Below are 22623 nucleotides of genomic sequence, written 5' to 3' on the forward strand. Positions count from 1 at the left end.
GTGGACATGGGTATCTGTCACCGATCTGTCACCCCCCCCGCCCCCCCACTGAAGCCTGGGATTGCTCTGGTGATGGCCATCGCTGTTGCTTAAGATCACAGGTTGTCACGCATCAGCAGATGGATTCATTATTGGTTATAAAGCCGTTCATTTGTTCAACCGCGGTGTTGATGTACAGCTTTGAAGATTTTCGGACATAGGGTGTAATAATAATCACGACTTTATTTATGTAGCTGACAAAAGTGACAAAGTGCCTCGCGGCGGATAGATAAAGGGAAGTAAAACAAAAAGGATGAAAACAATGCAAAGACTGAAGGAGTTTGAGACACAGAGTTTTCTATCTGGTGGGGCTTTGATGATAAATTGATGATATACTGAATAAGTAATAAAGGTGAAATTACAGTACTATACAATCTATGTATAGTATAATATTTTATAGATGGAATATGTTACTATTCAGATGTAGTATGGATGTGAACTCTTAATTAGACAGCAGACTTTAAATCCAAAAATCCCAAATTTCTATTCCCAATGATCCCCAGAGCCGAGGACAGTGTCTGGAGTTAATTTCACTGCGCAACCCTCATCCCAAACACAGCAAGTGTCCAATGTAACAGTGTAAGAGTGTAAACATTCAAAAGTGTCCCCTGGGTGCCATTCCAGGATCAGCTTTACCTACTTAGCATTCTAACTGAAACCTTTTAAATCATCCTGAACATCTGAACTTGGATCTGTCCTCAGGGGCACTTTTGATTAAAAGATCAAATTAACTGAGCCCATAAAAGCAGAGAGAGAGAGAGAGAGAAAGAGAGAGAGAGAGAGAGAGAGTGAGAGAGAGAGAGAGAGAGAGGAAGAGGCGCCGACGGTGTAGCTCTCTGAATTTATGGAGACGCATGACCTTATTTGACACGTGACCCTGGATCCATTCTCTCAGCAACTGTTCTCATCCAATGGATGTCCACCCAGGGCCCTACTCACTCTACTTGATTGGCGGTCCAATATGCTTTCATTTTTACCTGCTGCTTGTCCGTAATTCCTCTTTTTTCTGTAAAACTTAATGTATGTTTGACTCAGATTTGGAAAGAAGAAGAGAAACAGTTTATGTAGCCTGACTTCAGCACAGTTAAAGTGATTTTTTTGAACTTGATTGTTGAAGACATAACTCATTAACAGTTGTGTGTTTTTTCTTTTTGAGAAAGAAAAAAAAACAGTATTTGTTAATTAGAGTCAGCAAAAAACGAAGATGTGTTTTTTGGAGTGTGAGAGTACATTGATTTAATGTGTGAGTGTTCCTCACCTGGAGTCAAGATTATCATTGGGCCAATTAACGCTTGTGTTGTTTAACAGCACAGCACAGATACTGTACAGACTGACGTGTTCCCCACTCTCTCTTTCTTTTTTCCACCCCCACCCCCCCCCCACCCCCCCACGCCCCCCGATGCAGAGTTGCCTCCTGATGGTAAGAGAAATGAATACGTTAGCATCTCTGTAAAGCATATCAGCTGACAAGCAAACACCTTACAGAGGTTACATCAATTTACTTGCAACAGAAACAAGCGAACGGATAAAAGAGCAGCTCATTTTTTATTACTAAGATAAGAGCTGATGCAGTTTCAGCTTATGTTCTGTCTGTATAGCAGAAGATTGCAAAGAGTCAACCATAATGTGATGTCTTCAAAGGTGATCTAGGGAGTTTCTTTTTTCCCTGGGGCCAGTCGGTTCCACAGGGCTCCTTGGTTGCCTGTCATTTGTTAGTGGTCCCAAATGGCTTATGCAGTGTAACAGCAAAGGCAAACATGCTGAATGGTTTTTGCTTTATGTAAAGACTGTTGCTCAGTTTCAGTGCTTACTAACCATAGAAAAGAAACATATCCCTGAGCTCAGAGGGTGGAATTCATTGGTTTTAAGACTTCCTGTCATCAAAATAGACTTATGAAATTCCCTAAATGATCGGCAAATTCATTGTAAAAGCACCAAGATTAAGAAGAATGTTGATTTGGCGGTTTGCTTGATCTCGTTGTCTCCTGTTGTCGTCTATAAACTGTGTGTTTGTCCTGTGTCTTTATCTGAGTCATGCCCTGATAATGTTTTCTTGTTCTAATTTTGTGATCCCTCTACTTAACACTCACGGCAGAGATCGTACCAGGGGAGGATCCCCAGCTGTCCCAACTGACCGGCCTGTTCGTCTCGAAGCCAGAGAGTGCCACAGCAACAAAAGGTCCAGCAAAATCATCCACTATAAAAATCCTGAATTATATCCAAAATGAAAGGAGTGGCCCACTTAATGCCAAATTCCAGTTGGAGTACAGACAGTTCGTTTGTTTTAATTAATTACTGTGTCTCATCTTTGTTCGTGGCAGGCAAGGACATCACGTTTGTGGCTAAAGTGGACTCGTCCAACCTGACAAGGAAGCCAAACATGAAGTGGCTGAAGGGGAAGTGGCTTGACCTGTGCAGCAAAGCCGGAAAGCACCTGCAATTCAAAGAGACCTATGACAGAAACACCAAGGTATGCATGTTTGCAATATACTGCCAATATATACCTTTTCATGCATTCCTTGCTACACAGAGTATTTCAGCAAACTGGGGCAAGACTGATATGGATTTTTGAGGAGCGATAATGATAATCTTTAACTAAAGCTTTAACTTCTAAATGTATTAAAGCGGACATATCATACACATTTTCCAGGTCTATATTTATTGGTTAGCCTCTGGAAGCTGCCTCTCTACAGACCAATAGGTAGAATGAATGTGTATTGGAAAAATTCAAATGTAACCAAACATCTGCCCACAAGTTTTCCTCCTTTGAGGTGCCAACGTTTAAACTCAGTGGTTTGCAACCCGTCCTTGCGTCTTTAATTTACCGCCCCCCGAAATCAAATAATGGATTTTTCTCTAATTTCTTATCTAGTTTTGCAATAAATTACAACAGGGTTGTTCTCTGTGGTGATTTTAACATTCACACTGATGACCCATCCAATGCTCTTGCCTGTGATTTTTTAAATATTATTGACTCAACCTTGTACAGAACGTGTATGGTCCAACGCATAACCGTAGTCATACTCTTGATTTAATTTTCACCCTGGGTGTAAATGTGTCAGTCTTGGAGTGTCTGGACATACCATTTTCTGACCACAAATGCATCATTTTTTCCTGTGAATTGCAGTCTGCTACTTATGCCCGATGTTATGTGCATATGCGGTCTTAATGAACAAAGTGCCCCTAAGGTTTTGTGTTCTTTTTTCATTTTGAAAACTCTCCGCGTCAATGACCTAGTTGACCGCTTTAAGTATTTATGCTCTTCAACTTTGGATACAGTTTCTCTCCTTAAAGTAAGTTGTAAGTTGCAACCTTGGATAAATGAAAGTACTCGTAGCTGTAAAAGAGAGTGTTGGCTGAGCGGAGGTGGAAGAAAAACCAGTCTTTAGGTTCACTATGTGGCAATAAAGGAGCTTATACTTCATTACAACATGATGGTGAAAGACACAAGAACACAATACTTCTCAAATCTCATATCAGAAAATCAGCGTAATCCTAGGTTTTTATTCAAGACTATTGATCAACTGGTGAATCCAGACCTTCTAAATGGTCCTGCTGAATGTGATGCCGAGTGTGAAAGTTTTTAAATTTATTTTACAGAGAAAGCAGAGTCTATCAGGGTCACTATAACATCTTGCACAACATTCACTGATTTTGATTCCCCAGAACAAGACCCACAAGAGCCATTTCATCCTGCTTAGCCTTACTGAAATTTTTAATATAGTATCTCACACGAAGGTGTCCTCTTGTCCATTAGAGACAATGCCAACAAAGTTTTTAATTGATGCAATGAAACAATTGGGCCCTGGTTGCTCTCAATTTTTAACGGTTCTCTATCCTTGGGCTGCATCCCAGACTACTTTAAAACTGCTAGTGTTCAGCCACTCCTAAAAAAAGCCTGGGCTTGACCATATGGCTCCTGAAAATTAACAACCTATTTCAAAATTACTTTTGATCTCCAAAATATTTGAAAAAAAAATCATGGCTTAGCAACTGCTGTGGAAGAAAACAGCATTTTTGAAACCTTCCGATCTGGTTTCCGTTAGCATCACAGCACAGAGACTGCCCTTCTTAAAGTCACAAATGACCTTTTAATGACCAATGATGCTGGCATTTGTTCCATTCTTGTACTGCTTGATTTGCTTGCAGCATTTGACACGATTGATCACAGCATGTTATTAGACAGACTGAGGCAATGGGTGGGCATATCGGGTACGGCGCTGAGTTGGATCGAATATTATGCAGTGCAATCGTAAACAATCTTACAGAAAATTCTGTGTGTCCGTTAACATTCGTTCTGTAGGTTCAAGAGTCAATTTTGGGACCAATTTTACTCTTTTTATATGCTCCCATTAGGTCATATTATTTGTAGACATGGTGTTTTCTTTCGCCGTTATGCTGACGATACACAGCTGTATGTTCCTGTTAGGCCCACTGATCCCAGTATGCTGAGCTGTTTACAGGAGTGCCTAGTAGATGTAAGAAACTGTATGTCTAAGAATTTTCTTCAACTTAACTCTACCAAAACAGAAATTCTTGTAAATGGCTCCAGCAATACAACCATTCAAATACTGCAATCTACTGAGTACCTGTCTGAATACATTAAGCCTGTTGCCAGAAATCTTGGCATCTGTAATTTAAAGTTTGAGCAGCACATTACAAAACCTGTACAAACATTATTTTATCAACTAAGGAACATCACCAGAATGCAACGTACTTTAAGTTTTAAAGATACAGATACCATTTTACAGGCTTTTTACATGCCTAAATAGAAAAACTGTAGAGTGTTTACCGACAGTACAAAACTCAGCTGCCAGGCTTTTAACCAGATTAAACAGGTTTGAGCACATCATCGTGGTTTTAGCCTCTTTACATTGGCTTCCAGTACATTTTAGAATAGATTTCAAGGTTCTTTTAGTTACTTACAAGGCACTAAATGGTCTGACTCAATATATCTCAGATCTGTTATCCCCGTATGACCCTGCTTGCACTTTGACATCCTCAGGCAGGGGCCTTCTATCTGTTCCAGACTCTCGGCTGAAGACTAAGGGGGACAGAGCTTTTGAAATAAGAGCCCCGAGGCTCTGGAACACCCTGCCTGAGGAAACAAGGCAGGCTGAGTCATTGGCTTCTTTTAAATCTAAGCTCAAAACGTACTTTTATCGCACCGCTTTCCCTGATTTCACCTGATTCTAAGTTTTATTCTGTTTTATGGGTTTTACTATCTTAATATTTATGTTGTTCTTTTAGTACTGTTATTTGGTTATTGTTGTGTTTTTATTTGTTTTTTATGTGACGCACTTTGCAACTTTGTTTTGATTGACTTGATTATAAGTGTGTAGAATATGTGACTATAGAATGACTCAACTTTTGTGCAGAATGGTTAAAAGGGAATGATAAACATGTAATCAAACAAACTGCATGGACCGACCAGCTGACTGAGCCAACATGAGCCCGATGGAGCTGATATCGGTCCCACTGTGTCGTCTGTACACTCCGAGCGTGTGTTTGTGAGCACGTATTGCATATCTGTGCATGTACTGTATATGTGTGCACTGGTGTTCACTTAATTGTGTTGCATATCAACCCCACTCTCTCTCTCTCTCTCTCTCACTGTCAGATCTACACTTACGAGATGAGCATCATCAAAGTAGTGGATGGAGACGCAGGTGGCTACCGCTGCGAGGTCACCTCCAAAGACAAGTGCGACAGCTGCACATTCGAAGTCTCCGTGCAGGGTAGGTCTGGAGACAGACACTTAATCACATTATTGTCATCTTCCATTCAGCGTATCCACCATTACTATGTAACTGGCTTTGTCAGCCAATAACTCAGTGAGTGCGATACACATTAGGTCCTATCATTTAGTGGCCTGGCGAGGTCATCAGTCCATTATTCCTTTGCTGCTGCTCAAGCCCGCTGTGTAATGAATTAACCAAGCAGAGCCCTCACCAGTCTTTCTCATTCTGTCTGGTTTCAGCTGTACAAGAGGAGCAGCAGCAGCACAACATCTTGGAGGCGTTTAAGCGATCGTGAGTGTCAGTGTCGGCGAGGGTCTACTCAACATGTCACCTGTCACACTGTCTCCCATATGCTCCTCTGTAGATCGCTGCCTGTAGGCATCTGTCAGTCTCAACGAGTGTCTCTGCCCATGTGTCTGTCTTTCCCTCAGTTGTAGCCGACTTTGTACGAGTCAGTCTGTCTGCTATCTCTCCTCTTTCTGTCACGTCTCAGTGCATCTCCCGCCTTGGTGTTTTTGCTTCACCTGAAGTCCCTCATGGTTTAACATCTTATATATTTCATCACATGCCTTGGTGACAGGCTCTGAAGGGACTTTTTTTCTTTTAAATATGTATCTGTTTTCCTCACTATCTATTTCTGTCTCTGCCTGTATGTTTCCTGTGAGTCTGTAGCTTTTTATTTTTTATTTCGCCTGTACACTGTATGAGCGCTGTGTGATCGTAAATCAGCCGACACCTTTGCACTGACACCCCTAAGTCTCCACATTTGTAATCTGTGTTTAAAAATATAATTTCCGTCCCTCATTAGACCACGAGCAGAAAGGCACAGGTAAGATGAGAAACGCAACATGTAAAAAGACAGCATCATTTTTTTGGTTTAGACAGGATGTCAGCGTGCTTATTTGCAGAATGCTGATATGAGGGAGAAAGAGAGAGAGAGAGAGAGAGAGAGAGGGCAAGGGAGAAAGGCTGGTGTGATAAATAGAAAGTGAAAAGTTGGTTCAACCTCAAATATGTTGCTGGGGAGATAATGGATGAGTGTGTTAAGCACCTTGTTATGCGTAAGTCATGGAGCTCAACCTCTAGAAGGTAAAGTATGGAGAATCCTGCTTCATATGGGATACTCGCGTGTGTGTGATTCTGTTGCTGCAGTGTCATGAAACAGTAACACAGTACAAGTGATCTGGTCTTTAGGATACTTACTGCTGTTAATTAAGTATTTCTCTGGACTGTTTTCCAAAATTCCAGACTATAAAGTAGTGTGTTTCACGTCTGAAAATAGCCTGAGCTCTCCATCATATGCCTCGGGCTATTTTTTTTCTTCTTCATGTTGTCTCTTTGCTGATTTCAGCTGGTTGGCCGGCTGAAAGGGCTTCAAAGAGAAGCAGAAACTATTCTGTGGAATACATACTGTACGCTGGCACCACAGTCCGTGAGTGTTTCTCACACTGTGTGATGAACAGCGTTTTGACTCATTTCGAGCTTGCATTCGTTATTCCATAGTATGTTTATTCTTGACAGGGAAATGTGTACAAGTGTGTCAGCAAACATGCGGTATTTATACTGTATGGTATGATTACACACACAGATGAATGCCAAAATAAAGGAGACACCAAATGGTAATCATGTCGCAGCTAAAATGCTCCACAAACCACAATATGGTTGTATTTTCCAGCCACAAGGATGGATGTCGAAGTGGCTGAGGTACAGCAGGGTAAGCTGGGTGCCAAGTGTGTGTTTTCTATTTTAGAAAGGGAGGCAGTGATGGTTTAAGGCTTGCAGTTAATGTATTGCAGCCTCAAATGTTTGCACATACAGTAAGATGAGGGCATTGCCTCATTTTGGCCAATTACTTAGCTCTGTCTCCTTCCAGGTTTGTCTTTAAATACTTCTTAATCATAGTGTGTTTGTGTCACTGACACTTGCAAACGTACAAGAAAAAATGGTTTGCAGTTTTTGTTTTCATAGAGAGCATCAATTATACCTGAATGCAGCAACCGTTCTTTGAATCATTAAATGTTTTACATTACATAGGCTGTGAGATGATAATCCCCAGATCACATAAATGAATTTTTGATGACAAAAACGCCTTTAAACATACAAGGTATAAAACTTGGTGTTTTATGGTTATCTGACATACTGCTGCAGAATCTCCCAGAAGTGCTCAAGTACTGTAGGTTCAGATCTGGCCACAGTACATCGTTTTCATGCTCACCCAACCGTTTGGCCATCACGTGTGTGAACAAGAGCATTATAACCCAGGGAGAATTTACTCCCATCAGGATGGCAAGGATAGCATGGATGGATGTTATCCTTGGATGAACCGTTCATCCCTAGGACGAACATGATCACTCAGAATGGCTTTGAATTTATCGGCATTTATCTTGCTCTTTCCGTGGGGTTCAGTGAGCCTCAACCGGGTCAAGAAAACACACTGCATGCTCCGAGGGAGCTGCTAAAACCGTTGACAGTGGAAAACAATGAGCATGCGAGCCTGTGGACATTTATTGGCGTGCGCCACACACAGCACTTGTCACCTTGTTGAGTACAAGAGGGTGACTGATGATTCAAGAACACATGACTAAACTCCCCCCCCGCCCGCCCTTCACTTGCATATGTGCATGTAGGTGTAATAAAGGGTTCATGCTGCCGATCTGTAAAGTCTTCGACAGATTGTTCTGCATGAAGCTGCATTTTATTTCTTGAATCTTAAGTGTGTACTACCAATCACCAATGACCATGTCTAAGACTTCCACATCACCTTCAGCCACATTCATGCTAACACCTTTTCTGTCCTTAAAAACCTGCACAATCTGATTGTCATCAAGTATAAATGTCACTCATTGAGATCTTTTATTTGAACCACAGCAGCTAAAGTAAAGGAGAACCACAGTGGGTCTGCTGCCTGAGGATTCTTATGCTTGATGCTAATTATGATTAAATATTTGGTTTATCAGCCGCCTTCATGAGGAAACACCAGTTTTAAAATGTCCTATGTATCCCTCATGCATACAAGCATATTTATACTGGTGCTTCCTGTGATATGTGCAATTGTTTATTTATGTATAAACAGCAAACGCTATGTTGCTTATAGCTTGTTTCTGTCATGTCTCATGCTTACATGTGCTTTGTCTACTGTGATTGTTGTCTGTCACTTGAATTTAGGGCATGATGGTAGCTTGTAGTCTTCATCAAACGCTCTGCTCTATGTTCTCACTCATCCTATTTTTTTACGTCTATCCGAAAACACACAGGATGAAAAAAGGGTAAGCTCTTACTACAGGCAGCAATTCATTAGAACTCCATTTTGGTGGGTTTATGAATGTGTCTTGTAATTTCTTTGCCTATTTATAGGTTTGTGTAATGTGGAAGAAAAGGGTGGGGGGGGGGGGGGGGGTGTATGATTGAATGTATATTTGCTAATGCTTTTCTTTCACTATCCAATTCATAAGTGTTGTAAACAGCACAGATTTATAAATGTACCATGACGAGGTAGAACATTAAAATGAATTCACGGTTATATGTGATGAAATTAATCCCCCAGTTCTCTTTGCTTTTAACTCCAGTGGAGATGCAGGTGAGGATGCTGGTGATCTAGACTTCAGCGCCCTGCTCAAGAAAAGGTAAGATCAGCTAAATCAACTACAAGAAATCCATTATCTCTTCCACTGTCTTAAATTTGGCTCTCTCTCTGATTTTTTTTTACCTCACTCATACATACTCAGGGAGAAAAAAAACAAGGAAATGCCCAAAGAGGAAGTGGATGTATGGGAAATCTTGAAAGAGGCCAGGCCCTGTGACTATGAGAAGATCGCCTTTGAGTACGGCATCACAGACCTGAGGGGCATGCTGAAGAGGTTGAAGAAGATGAGGAAGGTGGAGCCCAAGAAGAGTGACGGTGAGGAGCAAAAAAAAACAGACTGTGCGCTAGCGAGTGAGGCGGCAGGCAGGAAACAAGAGCTCTCTAATGCAGTAGGCTGTAAATACCAGCAGCTTTTAACGGCCTCGAGGGAGAAGTTATATTGCTGTGACGACAGGTGGAATGTATGTTAGCATATGCCTGCTTCTGGTTGGCATTTATGGTTTATTTGGCTATTAAAGCAGTGGTTGAACTATACTAACAGGATATTTCCTTGTCAGCTTTCCTGAAGAAGCTGGATCCAGCTTATTCAGTGGACAAGGGCAGGAGGATCCAGCTCTCTGTGGAGGTGGCTGACCCCAACGCTCCAATCAAGTGGCTAAAAAACGGACAGGAAATAAAACCATCAGCCAAGTGAGCCAATTACCACTATAAATTATAGGTGTACTGTACAGGATGTGTGTTTGTGTGTACGTGTACTGAACCATGATGTTTAGGAGAACACTAGAAGGCTTAGTCTGATAATTATTTGCAATTTTTTGAGGTTAGAGTATACTCACTAGAGGGTGCATTTCCATCCAACTGTTTTTATTTGCATTTTCAATTTGAGCTGTGGTAACTGGGGGGGCTTTAAACCAAGGGAATCACTATGAGGCTCAAACACAACATAACTTTATTGACTAATGGGGAGGGTTGGTAAAGAGGGGTTGAAAGAACTGAAATTCCTCCCGGACTGTGTTATGCTCTTAGGGATACTACATGGATGTGTTGCTGCCCTGTTGCTTTTTAAGGGCCATTCTCACCACTTGGCCAGCTAATTAGTAACCATCCTCAGATGTGCTCCCTCCAAGACCTCAGGAGCTGACAGTGGTGAAACTGCTGCTTTACCACTATTCCCAGCTGGCACCAATGGGGAGATGGGAGCTGACCAAGGACCTGCTGGTGTGGACCAGATGACCCATCACAGCGCATAAAAAAACCTGAGTGGAAACGCTGAAAATACTAAGAAAAGAAATATATCACCAAAAAGTTTTTAAGCTAGGCTGAGGCAGAAAATTTATTTAAATTTCAATATCAATTTAAACTTGTGTCAGTTGATTTTTTAGGCCACTTGGGAGGCAACTTAACAAGCTGTAAACCAACATTGGCATATTATCACCTTGTAAAGTTATTATGGTGAACGTGTTAGCAAACAGTTGCCTGTTTACACATTTAAATGATGTAGAGCATTAGCATATTAGCAATTATTTGGAATTGTATCTCTGTCCTGGTGAATGTAAGTCCAATATTTACTCTCCTGTTAGCGCTGTGTTGGGATATATCTGGCTCATTGCAAAGTTAACTAGTTTCAAACTTTGTCTGTCTGCCGTTTGATGCCGGGCTGGTAGTTTTCAGCAGGTTTATCTGAGCATTTTGGCTGAAGACTCCTTGTTGCAGCTGAAAACAACAATATAAGAGTGGTGAAAGTATGCCAAGGAGGCCATTAAAAAAACCAAAACAATAACCTAAAGACGCTAAAAAGGCTCTGTAGAGCTGAGGGGAACTGCAAAATTGGTTGATATTTATCTGTGGGACTCCTTTCACATTATACTTACTCATTTCTATATAAAACTACTGGTTCATACAACTTTAATGTAACAGTATTTTTCAAAATTACCACCAAGACACACTTTGAGGAATATACGTAATGTAGTGTCTCTATGCAAGTGTGACTCTGCAGTGTTTTTGCAGTGGAAGTGGCTACTTGGTTGGCACATTGTTCTGACATCAGTGTTTCCTTGTAGCATCACAAATTTGTTATTTAACGAGCTAATTGGGACCGCTGTTGGAAAACTTTAATGCTTGCTCACAAGCTAATAGCTAACCTATAGCCTGTATTATTAGCTTAATTAGCTTATCAGTTTGATTGCTGTAACATCATTCCAATAAATAATAAATAAATAAATGTTAGCAATGTAACACTAAATTGTTAGACTAATAAGCATAATTAGACGCTTCTAATTAACCAGACGTGATTATAGTTTTGTTCTTACTCAGTGTTACTATGCCATGACATGGAAGCATGTAAACCAAAACTGGCCTGAATGAAGATTTAAAAACAAACTCTGACTTGATATAAATGTTAAGTTTTAAACCACTTCAGCTTGCTGATCTCTCTACAGTGCCTCCAGTGTCGCTCTCCTCTTTGCTCTTTTCCTCTCCTCCATCAAAGGCTTCTTTTGCTGTTTTATTGAAGAGGGTACAGCTGTTGTGAGTGGTATTTTTTCAATGGTTCCACCATCTGTCATTATGAATAGTGCCATGCGGTTCATTCAAAGTTCTCTTCCTGTTTTGATTAAGATGGTAAGATGGTTTTTTGCCCTGAACCTAGTCTCTTACTGTAGGAGGTGCTTCCAGGCTCTTTGACCATCAAGCTTTAACTAATCAGATGCTTTAAGTTATAGAGTTAGAGCCACTGGGGATACGGTTTTCCAGTGAAAGAGGAAGAGAGGAAGCCTCCGTTCCAGATCTTCTTCAACAAAAACGACTACACTGTAAATTTCTCAAAGCACTTCAGCAAACATGTATTTTGTATTTTAGATTTTTAATTAAGATACTTCTTTTTTTAGAGATCTGTTTTCACTTTGATTATATTTCCAGTCGATCTGTTTCCAAAAAAGACACAAATCTACTCTGATTCAATGCATGAACTTCCAAGGTGGGTGAAAACGTTTTATAGGCTTGACATTGTGGAATAACAGACATTTCTAAAAAAATATTCTTGAGGATTACTTTAAAAAAATATGGCTGGCAATTTTACTACATTGTACATTTCTCCGAGAACTTCAGAACAAAGTGAAGAGGTTATGATATGTAGCACAGTAAGCTAGCTCCTGTGCATGCTCAGTGGCGTCTGCCTTACACAGAACTACTCTCCTGAGACTGAAAACGTGATCGCTGTTATTAGTCTTTGGAGCCGTTTCTAAACAAAGTAGGGCGACCAAACTCTTAATGGCAAAGGAACATGTCACCCAGTGCAGCGGTGTGGCTCACTGACATATTTTTAATACTTTTTGGACAACAACGGAGGTCTACGGCTCAGACGAATAAGAGGCTTTGGATACACGCACCATTCATTGTTGGTTTGGCTCTGCACATGAGATTTGTTTACAATAAGAAAAATATAGAAAATCGCCAGCTGTAGCCTTTAAGCTATTTTTTTGTTTTTTATAGCTGCAAATGTATCAAAATGTCTGAAAAGCATAAAAACATGGATGCCCTACACTAGCTAACATCATTCACTGACAGTCTGCCTCAACTGTCGCTCAGCTCAGTGATGTGAAGGCTTGCAGCGCGTAACCATGGGAATCTTTCCCATCGCTACCCTCCATCCCATGTGACCAGAATGTAGCACTACTGTAGTCCTTTGATGGTTGTCATCGTGTTTATACAGAAAACCAACAGTATGTGTGTGTGTGTGTGTGTGTCTGCGTACGTTTTTGAAGGTCTCTAGAGGAATATGTGGATCCCTTTGTCTTGGTCTGTAACTGTGAGTCACTGCGTTGTCTTCAGGCCCTCTGCGTCTGATTGTGGCTGGATTTGCCGAAAGCAGTTATTCATTATTCTCTCTCTCTCTCTCTCTCTTTCTCTCTCTGTGTGTCTCTCTGTTTCTTTGTTTCTCCTCGTTTGTTCTTTATCCTCCTTGTATAATCTTCCCCTATCACATCCCTGCGCGTCCAGGTATGTGTTTGAGAGCGTGGGCAACAAGCGGACACTCACTATCAACAAGTGCAACCTGTCGGATGACGCAGCGTATGAGTGCGTGGTCGGGGAGGAGAAGTGCTTCACGGAGGTTTTTGTCAAAGGTATATGAGTCACTCTCTTTGGAGGAATCCTTCTGTCAGGAGGAAGAGGGGTTTTTTTTTTTTTTTCTGCTCGGTTTAGCAAATGCTGTCATTTGAACGTTGAGAGGCTTGACAGCTCTGTTCCCTCCTTGTGTTTGTCATTGTTTATTTCAATGCTTTTATGCCACACAGTAGCATGCTGTGCTCTGTTGTCTGCTCACTCATTTTTAATGGGTATGTTGTGAGTGAAATTTTTATGTTTTTGTTTAATGTCATGTATCGTTGTTGTCATGCTGTACGTATTAATGTCTCGTTATATTTATTAGAGATTGACTGATATGGATGTTTTTGAAGGGCAATTTGAATTGAAATATTAATTTCAATTTAACACCAAGAAGTACAACAATTAACTGGTTTTTGTACCACAGTTTTAATGGTTGAATGGAAGAAAAATGATTCTTGACAGGTTTTTAATGGACTATTATATTATATTATATTATATTTGGCATACAGTAACAGGATGACCAGGGCAATGTAATCTATCTATAATTGATCCCATTGGAGAATGATTTCAATACCGTCCTAATGTATCACTCCAGCTCAGGTGCTTGCTGTTTATCTCTTCTGAGTCCTTTTTTTTTTGTGTGTGTGTGTGTGTGCGTGCGAGTATGAGAGGATTTAATAGATGTAATTGGGTCTACTGCTGCTTCATTAATCCCATACTTCAGTCTGTGTGCTCACTGCTGCCCGTCCTGTTTTTTACATTATCAGAGCCCATACGAGAGGGTAAGCTCTTCACCACAGACACTGCTTTACATGCAGCCACAGCGTGTGTCTGTGTGTGCGCGGTGGAGTGTTTTTTTGTCAAGTTTGTATCCATAAAAGTAGAATTCATTCATTCAAACTTCTACCTTTTTTTTTTTTTATCATTGATTCATCATTAGTTAGGGCAGCTTAGCAGATGACAGCTAGTCAAAACCAGTGTTGCCAATTTAGCAACTGTCTCCTTAGATTTGATTGATTTGATTGATGAAACAATCAGCTTTACTTCAGTTTCTTTACTTTCATTTTTTAAAATCTTGTATATATGGTTACGTTACGATGTCATGAATATGCACATTAGTGCTAGAGACTTTTCGAGCAGGCTTTAGCTACCTCCCGCTGAAAATAGTTGGCAGCACTGGTCAAAACTAGCAGTCACTGTACTTTAAAACAGGCATAATGTACTTACTGCAGGCAAAAACTTGGGCTTTTGCCGTGTCATGGTCCAAACTGATTCTTAGGTGAATGTTGTGTTTCTAACATCAAATTCAACGCTCACAAAACTTTACAAAATGAGTAGCAACTCTAAGATGTAGATTCATGATTTATGTTCCTGGCAAGTTTACTTTGTTTGTTACTTTTAGTAGTTTATTTGCTTCACTTTTCCTAATTTAGTCTTTATTCAAAGTGACTCCTGAAGGCGTGTTCGGACAGGAAGCAAAGCAAATTTTGTGCAGTCCATGTTTATTTGGCCCAAACAGCCAATTTACTAGCTATATAGACGTTAGCTGTAAGCTAGCTAACAGCTGAACATGTGCGGCCATTGTGTGGCTGTGTGTGTGTTTGTGATCTCAAAACTCAGCAGTTATTTTAGTTATTTTCCCTTAGTCTCAGTCCTGTTTAGAAAGGAGTTTCTCCTCGCAGCTGAATCAGATGCATCTCAGGTCAGGGACAGAAAAATTTCAGACGAGAAAAGACTGGAGCACACTGATTGATTTGCAGCCTTTAATAATGCAAACAGACCAACTACTGTGTCTTCATCAGAGTCGAAGAGGACAAAGGCAAAAGGCAAATAGATAAAGGCCTAGTCAACCAGGACAAGTGTATATTAAGTCATTAGGTAGAAGGTGGAACAAGAATTTAACGCTGTTAGATAATAGATATAGGGGTTTGGAGATTGTTACATTAAACAGGAAAACAAGAATACACAGATCTTTGAGTTACAATAAATCAAGCGCAAGAAATGCATGTTTGGCAGCAGCCACGTATCCTAAATTAGAAGAAGCATGACTAATTTAACTCTTCACTGAGGCCAAAGGGTTCAACTCACTCATTTTGCCTCTTGTCTCTGTATGAAACAACGTTAGATTCATAAAGCGACGGGATAAGTGATAAGGTTTTGCACATTGAAACACTTTCAAGTGTCTTTGCCTCAGTTTGCGCTGCCCTGGTTGAATTTACAACTATTTGTGCCCGTTAGCGTCTTTCCTTTTACATCATATTCAATCGCACAGAATCTAAAATTGACCTCAAATTTTGTCTGAAAACATCTTTAGAGTTGTAAATATAGAGAATAAAAGCTCACACATATGAAATTATTGCTAAAAGTCACACAATTCATCGTTTGTTTTAAGAAAAAACTAACATAGTAAAACAATAATATTACAAAAATGGTCAAACATCACATATTCCTGAGAGAAATGTATTTCTCTGTTTTAACGTAGGGAAGCCATGAATTACACTAGAGATATCAACTCATTGCACAAAACTTTTGTGAGGCCCGCAGTCAAACACACGTACATGTTTCCGTGGTGCTGTGACTGCGGTTCAGGGAGTTTCTGGGCTCACCAGCTGAGGTTGAAGTGGATTGAGACGTCCGGAGGGGGGGGACTGGATGCTGACGATGACAAATAGCCGAGGCTAGCAGAGCATCAAGCATCACGCCATGTGGTTACACAATGTGACTCCCACCTCCTCAGGAGACTTGAAGTACCTTCCACCTCCACAACACGGGTGTGTTTGGTGGCATTGAAAAGGACTTCAGGAGTATATTGTGCTGTTCTCCATATCCAAAATATATATTCTGTGTGTGACTCTTTTTCCACTTATTGACAATACTAATATACCATACGAGTATTTAAATAGCTGAAGTACAGCTAATTTTACTTGAATGAGTACTTGTTAAGAACCATTATCAAATAAAATTAAAGCTGTACTTACTAGGGCTAAAAAATGATACATTTTTCCATTAAAATAATCACATTTATGTAATTATTAACTATATTTTTGTAGAAATCAAGATTTTTTCCATATGCCAGGAATTAGCCTAGCTCCAACGTTTGTTGTTTTGTCATGCTCTGTCCAAAAAAAACAGAAGAAGAAGAAGAAAAAAAGAAAAGCATTACTCATGCTGCTCTAATACAGACGTACAGATACCTTCCAGCTCTCTTTACCCCATTTGCATAGTACTTCCTTTGTCCTCCACTCCTGTTTCTGGTCAGTATTACTCTGGTGAGTTACATACATAGTGTACAGTAGGTAATACACATAATACACTAGTACAGGTCTTTAATGACTCAGTGACCCTCCTCTCCTCCGTTTCAAAGTTTGACTCAAAACTTTCGGTTTGTCTTCAGAGCCTCCGGTCACCATCACCAAGCTGCTGGATGATGTCCACACTGTGGTGGGAGAGAAGGTGGAGTTTGAGGTGGAGGTGTCCGAGGAAGGAGCCAACGTCAAATGGTGAGCTGGTACAGTTTGTCCTGTGGTTCGTTCAGAAATCAGCTCAACGGGAAATGCATGAGGTGTTTAAAAATCTACTGGTTCATACCCAGCTTACAAAAATCCCTTCATAAATAATTAAATCTTTTTGATAAATGCTTAAACAACATAAACAGTGTGATGAGAAATGTCAGTATGTACCTGGTTACTCATCATTACTGTAAAATGTTATGTCAGTCTTGAATGTTTTATTTGATGACGCAAAAGTATTTGAACTTCTAGAAATAAAAATAACATTCATAAATGCCAAATATTCAGCTGTTCAGCCATGACACTGCAAGTTTTTTCTCCCCAGCCAGTAGTTCACTACAGTGGAGTTGAAGTTTTCTCGTCAAAAAGGAAAGACATTACTATCTACTGTAGTTTCTAGCTGTTAATGAATGTGGGAATATATATTAATGATGATGCTCTATATGTTTTGAAAAGCTAAATGGGCTGTTAACTGGATAACTTTCTTCACCAGATAAGCACTTGTTATGAGCAGGATGGTTCCATTTACAATTAAAATGATATCAATATGCTTGAAAAATATAATTGTTTTTGGAAAATTACTGCTGAATTATAATGATTAACTTTTCATTGTAACGTGTCCCCAGAAATATTTTTAAATTTTTAAATAATTATTAGTAATGCAGCATCCACATGCTAAAGTATATTTTATTTTTGATTTACAGTTGTGCTCATAAGTTTACATATCCTGGTAGACTTTGTAAAATATTGGCCATTTTTGGGAAAATATGACTGATCATGCTGAAAGTCAGGTGTTTGCCCTTTTTAAATCATAATAACTGAAATAACATATCCTTGAATGTTTGACCTGATAATAAACACACAAGTTGACACATACAGGTTTAAATGGTTGTGAAAGGTAAGTTAACACACCTGTGACTTGTTTGATTGTAATTAGTGTCTGTGTATAAATAGTCAATTAGTTTCTCAGCTCTTGAGAGACTCCTGCACATTTCATCCAGGGCTGTTCTGACTTTACAGGATACTGAGCAAAAGAACTGTCAAAGGACCTGCGAGAAAAGGGAGTTGAACTTTATAAATCAGGAAAAGGATATAAAAAGATATCCAAAGATTTGAAAATGCCAATCAGTGGTGTTCAAGTTCTGATAAAGAAGTGGAAAATTAAAGGTTCTGTTGATACCAAGCGACAGTCAGGTAGACCAACAAAGATTTCAGCCACAATTACCAGGAAAATTATTCAGGTTGCAAAGAAAAACCCACATGCAACTTCAGCTGAAAGTTGCATGTGGCTGTTTCAAGATGCACAATAAAGAGGTATGTGAATAAAAATGGGCTGCAAAACAGCCCACTTACAATATGTCAAACAGCACCGAGACAAGCCTCAAAACTTCTGGAACAAAGTTATTTGGAGTGATGAGACCAAAATTGAACTTTATGGTCACAACTATAGACGCTATGGATGGTACATATCTTACAGATTCTACCAGGGTATGTAAACTTATCAGCACAACTGTATTTGTTGATTATTTTCATGATTCATTGATTAGTCGTTTGATCTATTAAAATATCAGAAAATGGTGAAAAATGTCAGAGATGCAACCTAAAATGTCTTGTTTCGTCCCGACAGCAGTCAACAAACCAAAGATATTCAGTTTACTGTCATAGAAGACTAAAGACAAGAAGGAAAATATTCACATTTAAGAAGATTAAACAAGAGGATTTTTAGCATTTTATCTTAAAAATTGACTCAAAATGATTATTCAGTTATCAAAAAAGTTGATGATTAATTTTCTGCCAATCACTTAATTAATTGCAGCTCTACTTATGATCCCTGAAGGGTCTCGCAGACATTCGTTCTCTGTGTGTTTAAGAAGCAAACGTGTATTTGTGTCTCTTTAGGATGAAAGATGGAGTTGAGCTGAACAGAGAAACCGCAGGTTCAAAGTACAGATTTAAAAAGGACGGAAAGAGACACATTTTGATCATAAACGAAGCCACGAAGGAGGATATTGGAATGTACTACGCCTTTACCAACGGTGGAGAGTCAAAGGCAGAACTGGAAGTTGAAGGTACTATTTTCTCTGTTAGAGTCATTATGAGTGTTTGATATTTTATATTAAGGGTGTGCCCGAATACAAATACATTATTCGGCAAAGCACAAATAGTGGGTTTTATATGAATATTTGTTTCCCAGAGATAAAGCTGACACAAGCAAAGTGCTCCATAACCTGTTGTTCCCCTTCAGTGTAGTTTATTCATGAACACTTATGTAACACTTTAATTTTCTAAAATTAAAAGTGTCATAAAAACAAAAACAGGATTTTTAAGCCTCTTTTATTCAAATACAAATACAGATACAAATAATTTTGCTGCCTAAACAAATACAGATGCAAATACAAATACTGGGATCTCTGCACATCCCTATTTTCTACTAACAAGCAAAAACTTGTATTAAATGTGATTTTTAGCTAAATCTGTGACCAGCTGTTAATCATGTTTATCACAAACAAACTTTTTCTACAAACACATTTACAAGTCTTAGAAATCAACCTGAAAGTGCAACAATGAAATTACATCTTAAACAAGTTAAACAGTTTGATTGAAAACTGCAAAACGTAAAATGTTAATTGTGCTAAAGAGTGAAAAGAAAACATATCCATCCTCTCATGGAGCTGCAGTGAAAACTAACAGTAGCAGAGGCAGTAAGTTATATGATATATTATCAGCTGGTGTATAAAGTGTTTTAACAAGTATTTCAGCCATGGGTGTTCAATTAGGAACTTAAAGAAAGAGCACACATCAGTACATGTTGATGTTTTTCATTTTGACAAGCATGAAAAGCAATAAATCAGTCATTACTCATGCCATAATTAATACCACTTCATTAATCTCAGTATCAGTAGTTCATCACACTACTTGTCATGGTAATTTTCTTTTACACGTCCAAAATTGATGGTTGGGTCCCGTCTTACCCTTCAGAAATCAGGTTATAATCAGTGTTTGCTGCTGCGGACTTGCAAACCAGATGAGTCTCCTACGTTTTGATTAAAGTGTGAGAAAACATCTGTCCTTCCTCATCGGTTGGAGTCTGGGAACACGGAGCAGTCCGGTCATAGGTCACCGTGTGGTCAATGTAAACATGGTGTTGCTATAGATTACCTGCATATAGTACGCCCCAAAATAATGGAGAAACACCTTAATATTGTAGTGTCCCACAGTGTGTGATGTTATGGCTGACGTCTACAGGAGTAAAATTACCTGAAGGGAAATTACAACCACTTTTTCTCACCAGATAAGTTCCCAAAATAGATTAACGAATGGCCGGCTGGCTACCAGGATATGAGGCAATTATCTCCTCACAATTTGTTAAATTAAAAATAACATTTTAAAGGCTAAAAGTGAGTTTAAAGGAATAGTTAGACTTTTTTTTTTTTTTGGAAATACCTTTATTTTTTTTCTTGCTGAGAGAAGCTCACTGTCATGTCTGTACAGTAAATATGAAGCTACATCAGGCAGCCAGTTAGCTTAGCTTTGCATAAAGACTTGAAACAAGTAAAGACAGAGTTTCCCTGTTTCCAGTCTTTGTGCTGAGCTGCAGCTACAACAAATTCTTAATAAAATTTGGCATTACATGTAACAAATAAATTCCTAATTCCTAAACTACATGCCAAAAAGCATCAGCACGATATTTTCATGACCTTCTACTATGACAATAGCAAGCGCTTTATCAAAACAATGTGCCCTATTTCAAGCACACTCCCCCATACACATCAAATATGAGTAGAAGAGCTGGTTTCTGGGCTTCATCACAGACCAGCCGGCAATCTTAGATGGCAACTACTGTGAGCTAACCAGCTGCTTACTGTACAGACATGAGAATGAGTTTCATCCTCTGATCTAAGTGTCGTCAAGAAAGCGAAAAGTCTTGTTTCCCTAAATGTCAAAAAGTATTAAACTGAATTGAAAAAGATGAGATAAAAGTTCAGAATTTTTGCAGCAAAGGTGCGGTGCTGCTCCTCTTGCATGCATTACTGCAACATTGGTCAGAACAGGCTGTTGTCTGTGTAAACATACATGTAAACACGTCGGTGTCTTCGCTACAGATAAGGAGCTTGAGGTTCTGCAGAGCATAGCTGACCTGACGGTGAAGGCTGCTGAACAGGCTGTATTCAAGTGTGAAGTGTCTGATGAAAAAGTGACGGGGAAATGGTTCAAGGACGGCGTTGAAGTCAAACCCTCCGATCGCATCAAAATGACGCACATTGGAAGGTATTATATCAGACTGCTGTGCTTTAAATATCAGAAAGATGTTGTTTTGAGCTCTTTAATCTAACCATCATGCACAGTTACACACACACACACAAAGATTCACAGAACCATATAGCTATCACAATAAGTACAATAAGTCTACCACATGACTTGGCAAACTATTACCACAGGGTTTTCTTCGTTGTTTGACCCATTTTTAGGATAGGCTGCAATCTGTAAAGCTCTAACCTCTAAATACACACATGTACACACACACACACACACAAACAAACGTACACACCCCAAGGGACTGGGGTTTCTCTCAGTAATCCCTCCATCAGAGCCGCCTATGGCAGGACATATGCCAAAGCAACAGCGGTCACACAAGGTGAAAGACATTTAGTACGTTTCTCACTCTGTGATATTGCCTCATGGAGTATGTTGCTAGGGCAACTGTCTTTTACATAACCGCGGGTCACAATGAGTGTTGTCTCCTTGGTAATATCTGGTAAAAATGTCCCCAGGACCCACAAGCTGACGATTAATGACGTGAAGCCTACGGACGCTGGAGATTATACCTTTGTACCTGACGGCTATGCACTTTCTCTCTCTGCAAAACTCAACTTCCTGGGTGAGAACAACAGTCAAAGCAAAATATCGATGGCCAAAAAGCAAAACCTCCTCTATAAAACATGCACTTTTTTGAGAAAACTTGTTTAAAAGAACTCGTTTTTTCTTGCAGAATACTATTTGTTAAGGATACTCAATACATAATACACTGTTTTTGGACTATATTACTATATTATGTGGTATTGTTTACAGTATATTTGTATGGTTATTATGGTATTGTTAACACATAATATAGTTATATAGTCCAAAAACAGTGTATTATGTATTGGGTATCCTTAACAAATAGCATTCTGCAAGAAAACAAGTTAAAAGTGCATTTTTCAGATAGGAGGTTTTGCTCTTCGGCCATCAATATGAAGCATTTGATGGGTTTTCTGAATGAGCCAACCATCTAAAATTTTAATAAAGCTGATTCATATTTTTTTTTGTCCTCTCAGAAATCAAGATTGACTATGTTCCCCGACAAGGTAGGTGTGGATTTCCGTAAAATATTTTTCTCACTGCAATATACCGCTGAACTACCATGCACTTTTATCACCTTGCAATGAAAGTAAATGTTAGATCTATGAGACGGTGCTGATATGTAGGTCAAAAATTTGCAATACGTGCAGTACAAATTTTCAAGCAGTACGTGTCCCGCTTGAAAACAGCCTCATCCTTGCTAACCAGCGTTAGAGAAAGTTGGTTTTAAAAGGATTTTTTCAATAATAAATGTTCAGTGTTCAAAGTAAGGACGTGTTTCCACAAGGCATCTTTAACAAGCAGAAAA

General features: G+C 39.4%; 1 protein-coding gene across 4 annotated transcripts in view; it reads left to right on the forward strand.

The window, feature by feature from the left end:
• mybpc2a (myosin binding protein Ca) overlaps window positions 1-22623 on the forward strand; it is a 57037-nt gene that overhangs the window by 20855 nt on the left and 13559 nt on the right. For 3 of the 4 annotated variants that reach the window (XM_067616328.1, XM_067616329.1, XM_067616330.1), the window contains 14 exons: window positions 1445-1459; window positions 2135-2218; window positions 2361-2509; window positions 5660-5777; window positions 6020-6071; window positions 9347-9403; window positions 9506-9678; window positions 9921-10053; window positions 13360-13484; window positions 16862-16967; window positions 18876-19045; window positions 21080-21245; window positions 21749-21855; window positions 22292-22321. In XM_067616328.1, the coding sequence (XP_067472429.1) occupies window positions 1445-1459; window positions 2135-2218; window positions 2361-2509; window positions 5660-5777; window positions 6020-6071; window positions 9347-9403; window positions 9506-9678; window positions 9921-10053; window positions 13360-13484; window positions 16862-16967; window positions 18876-19045; window positions 21080-21245; window positions 21749-21855; window positions 22292-22321 (1485 nt within the window). The remainder of the gene's footprint in view (window positions 1-1444; window positions 1460-2134; window positions 2219-2360; window positions 2510-5659; window positions 5778-6019; window positions 6072-9346; window positions 9404-9505; window positions 9679-9920; window positions 10054-13359; window positions 13485-16861; window positions 16968-18875; window positions 19046-21079; window positions 21246-21748; window positions 21856-22291; window positions 22322-22623) is intronic. The other variant, XM_067616331.1, reaches the window with a different exon arrangement.

Source organism: Thunnus thynnus, chromosome 17, assembly GCF_963924715.1.
Source record: "Thunnus thynnus chromosome 17, fThuThy2.1, whole genome shotgun sequence".
NCBI classification, from domain to species: domain Eukaryota; kingdom Metazoa; phylum Chordata; class Actinopteri; order Scombriformes; family Scombridae; genus Thunnus; species Thunnus thynnus.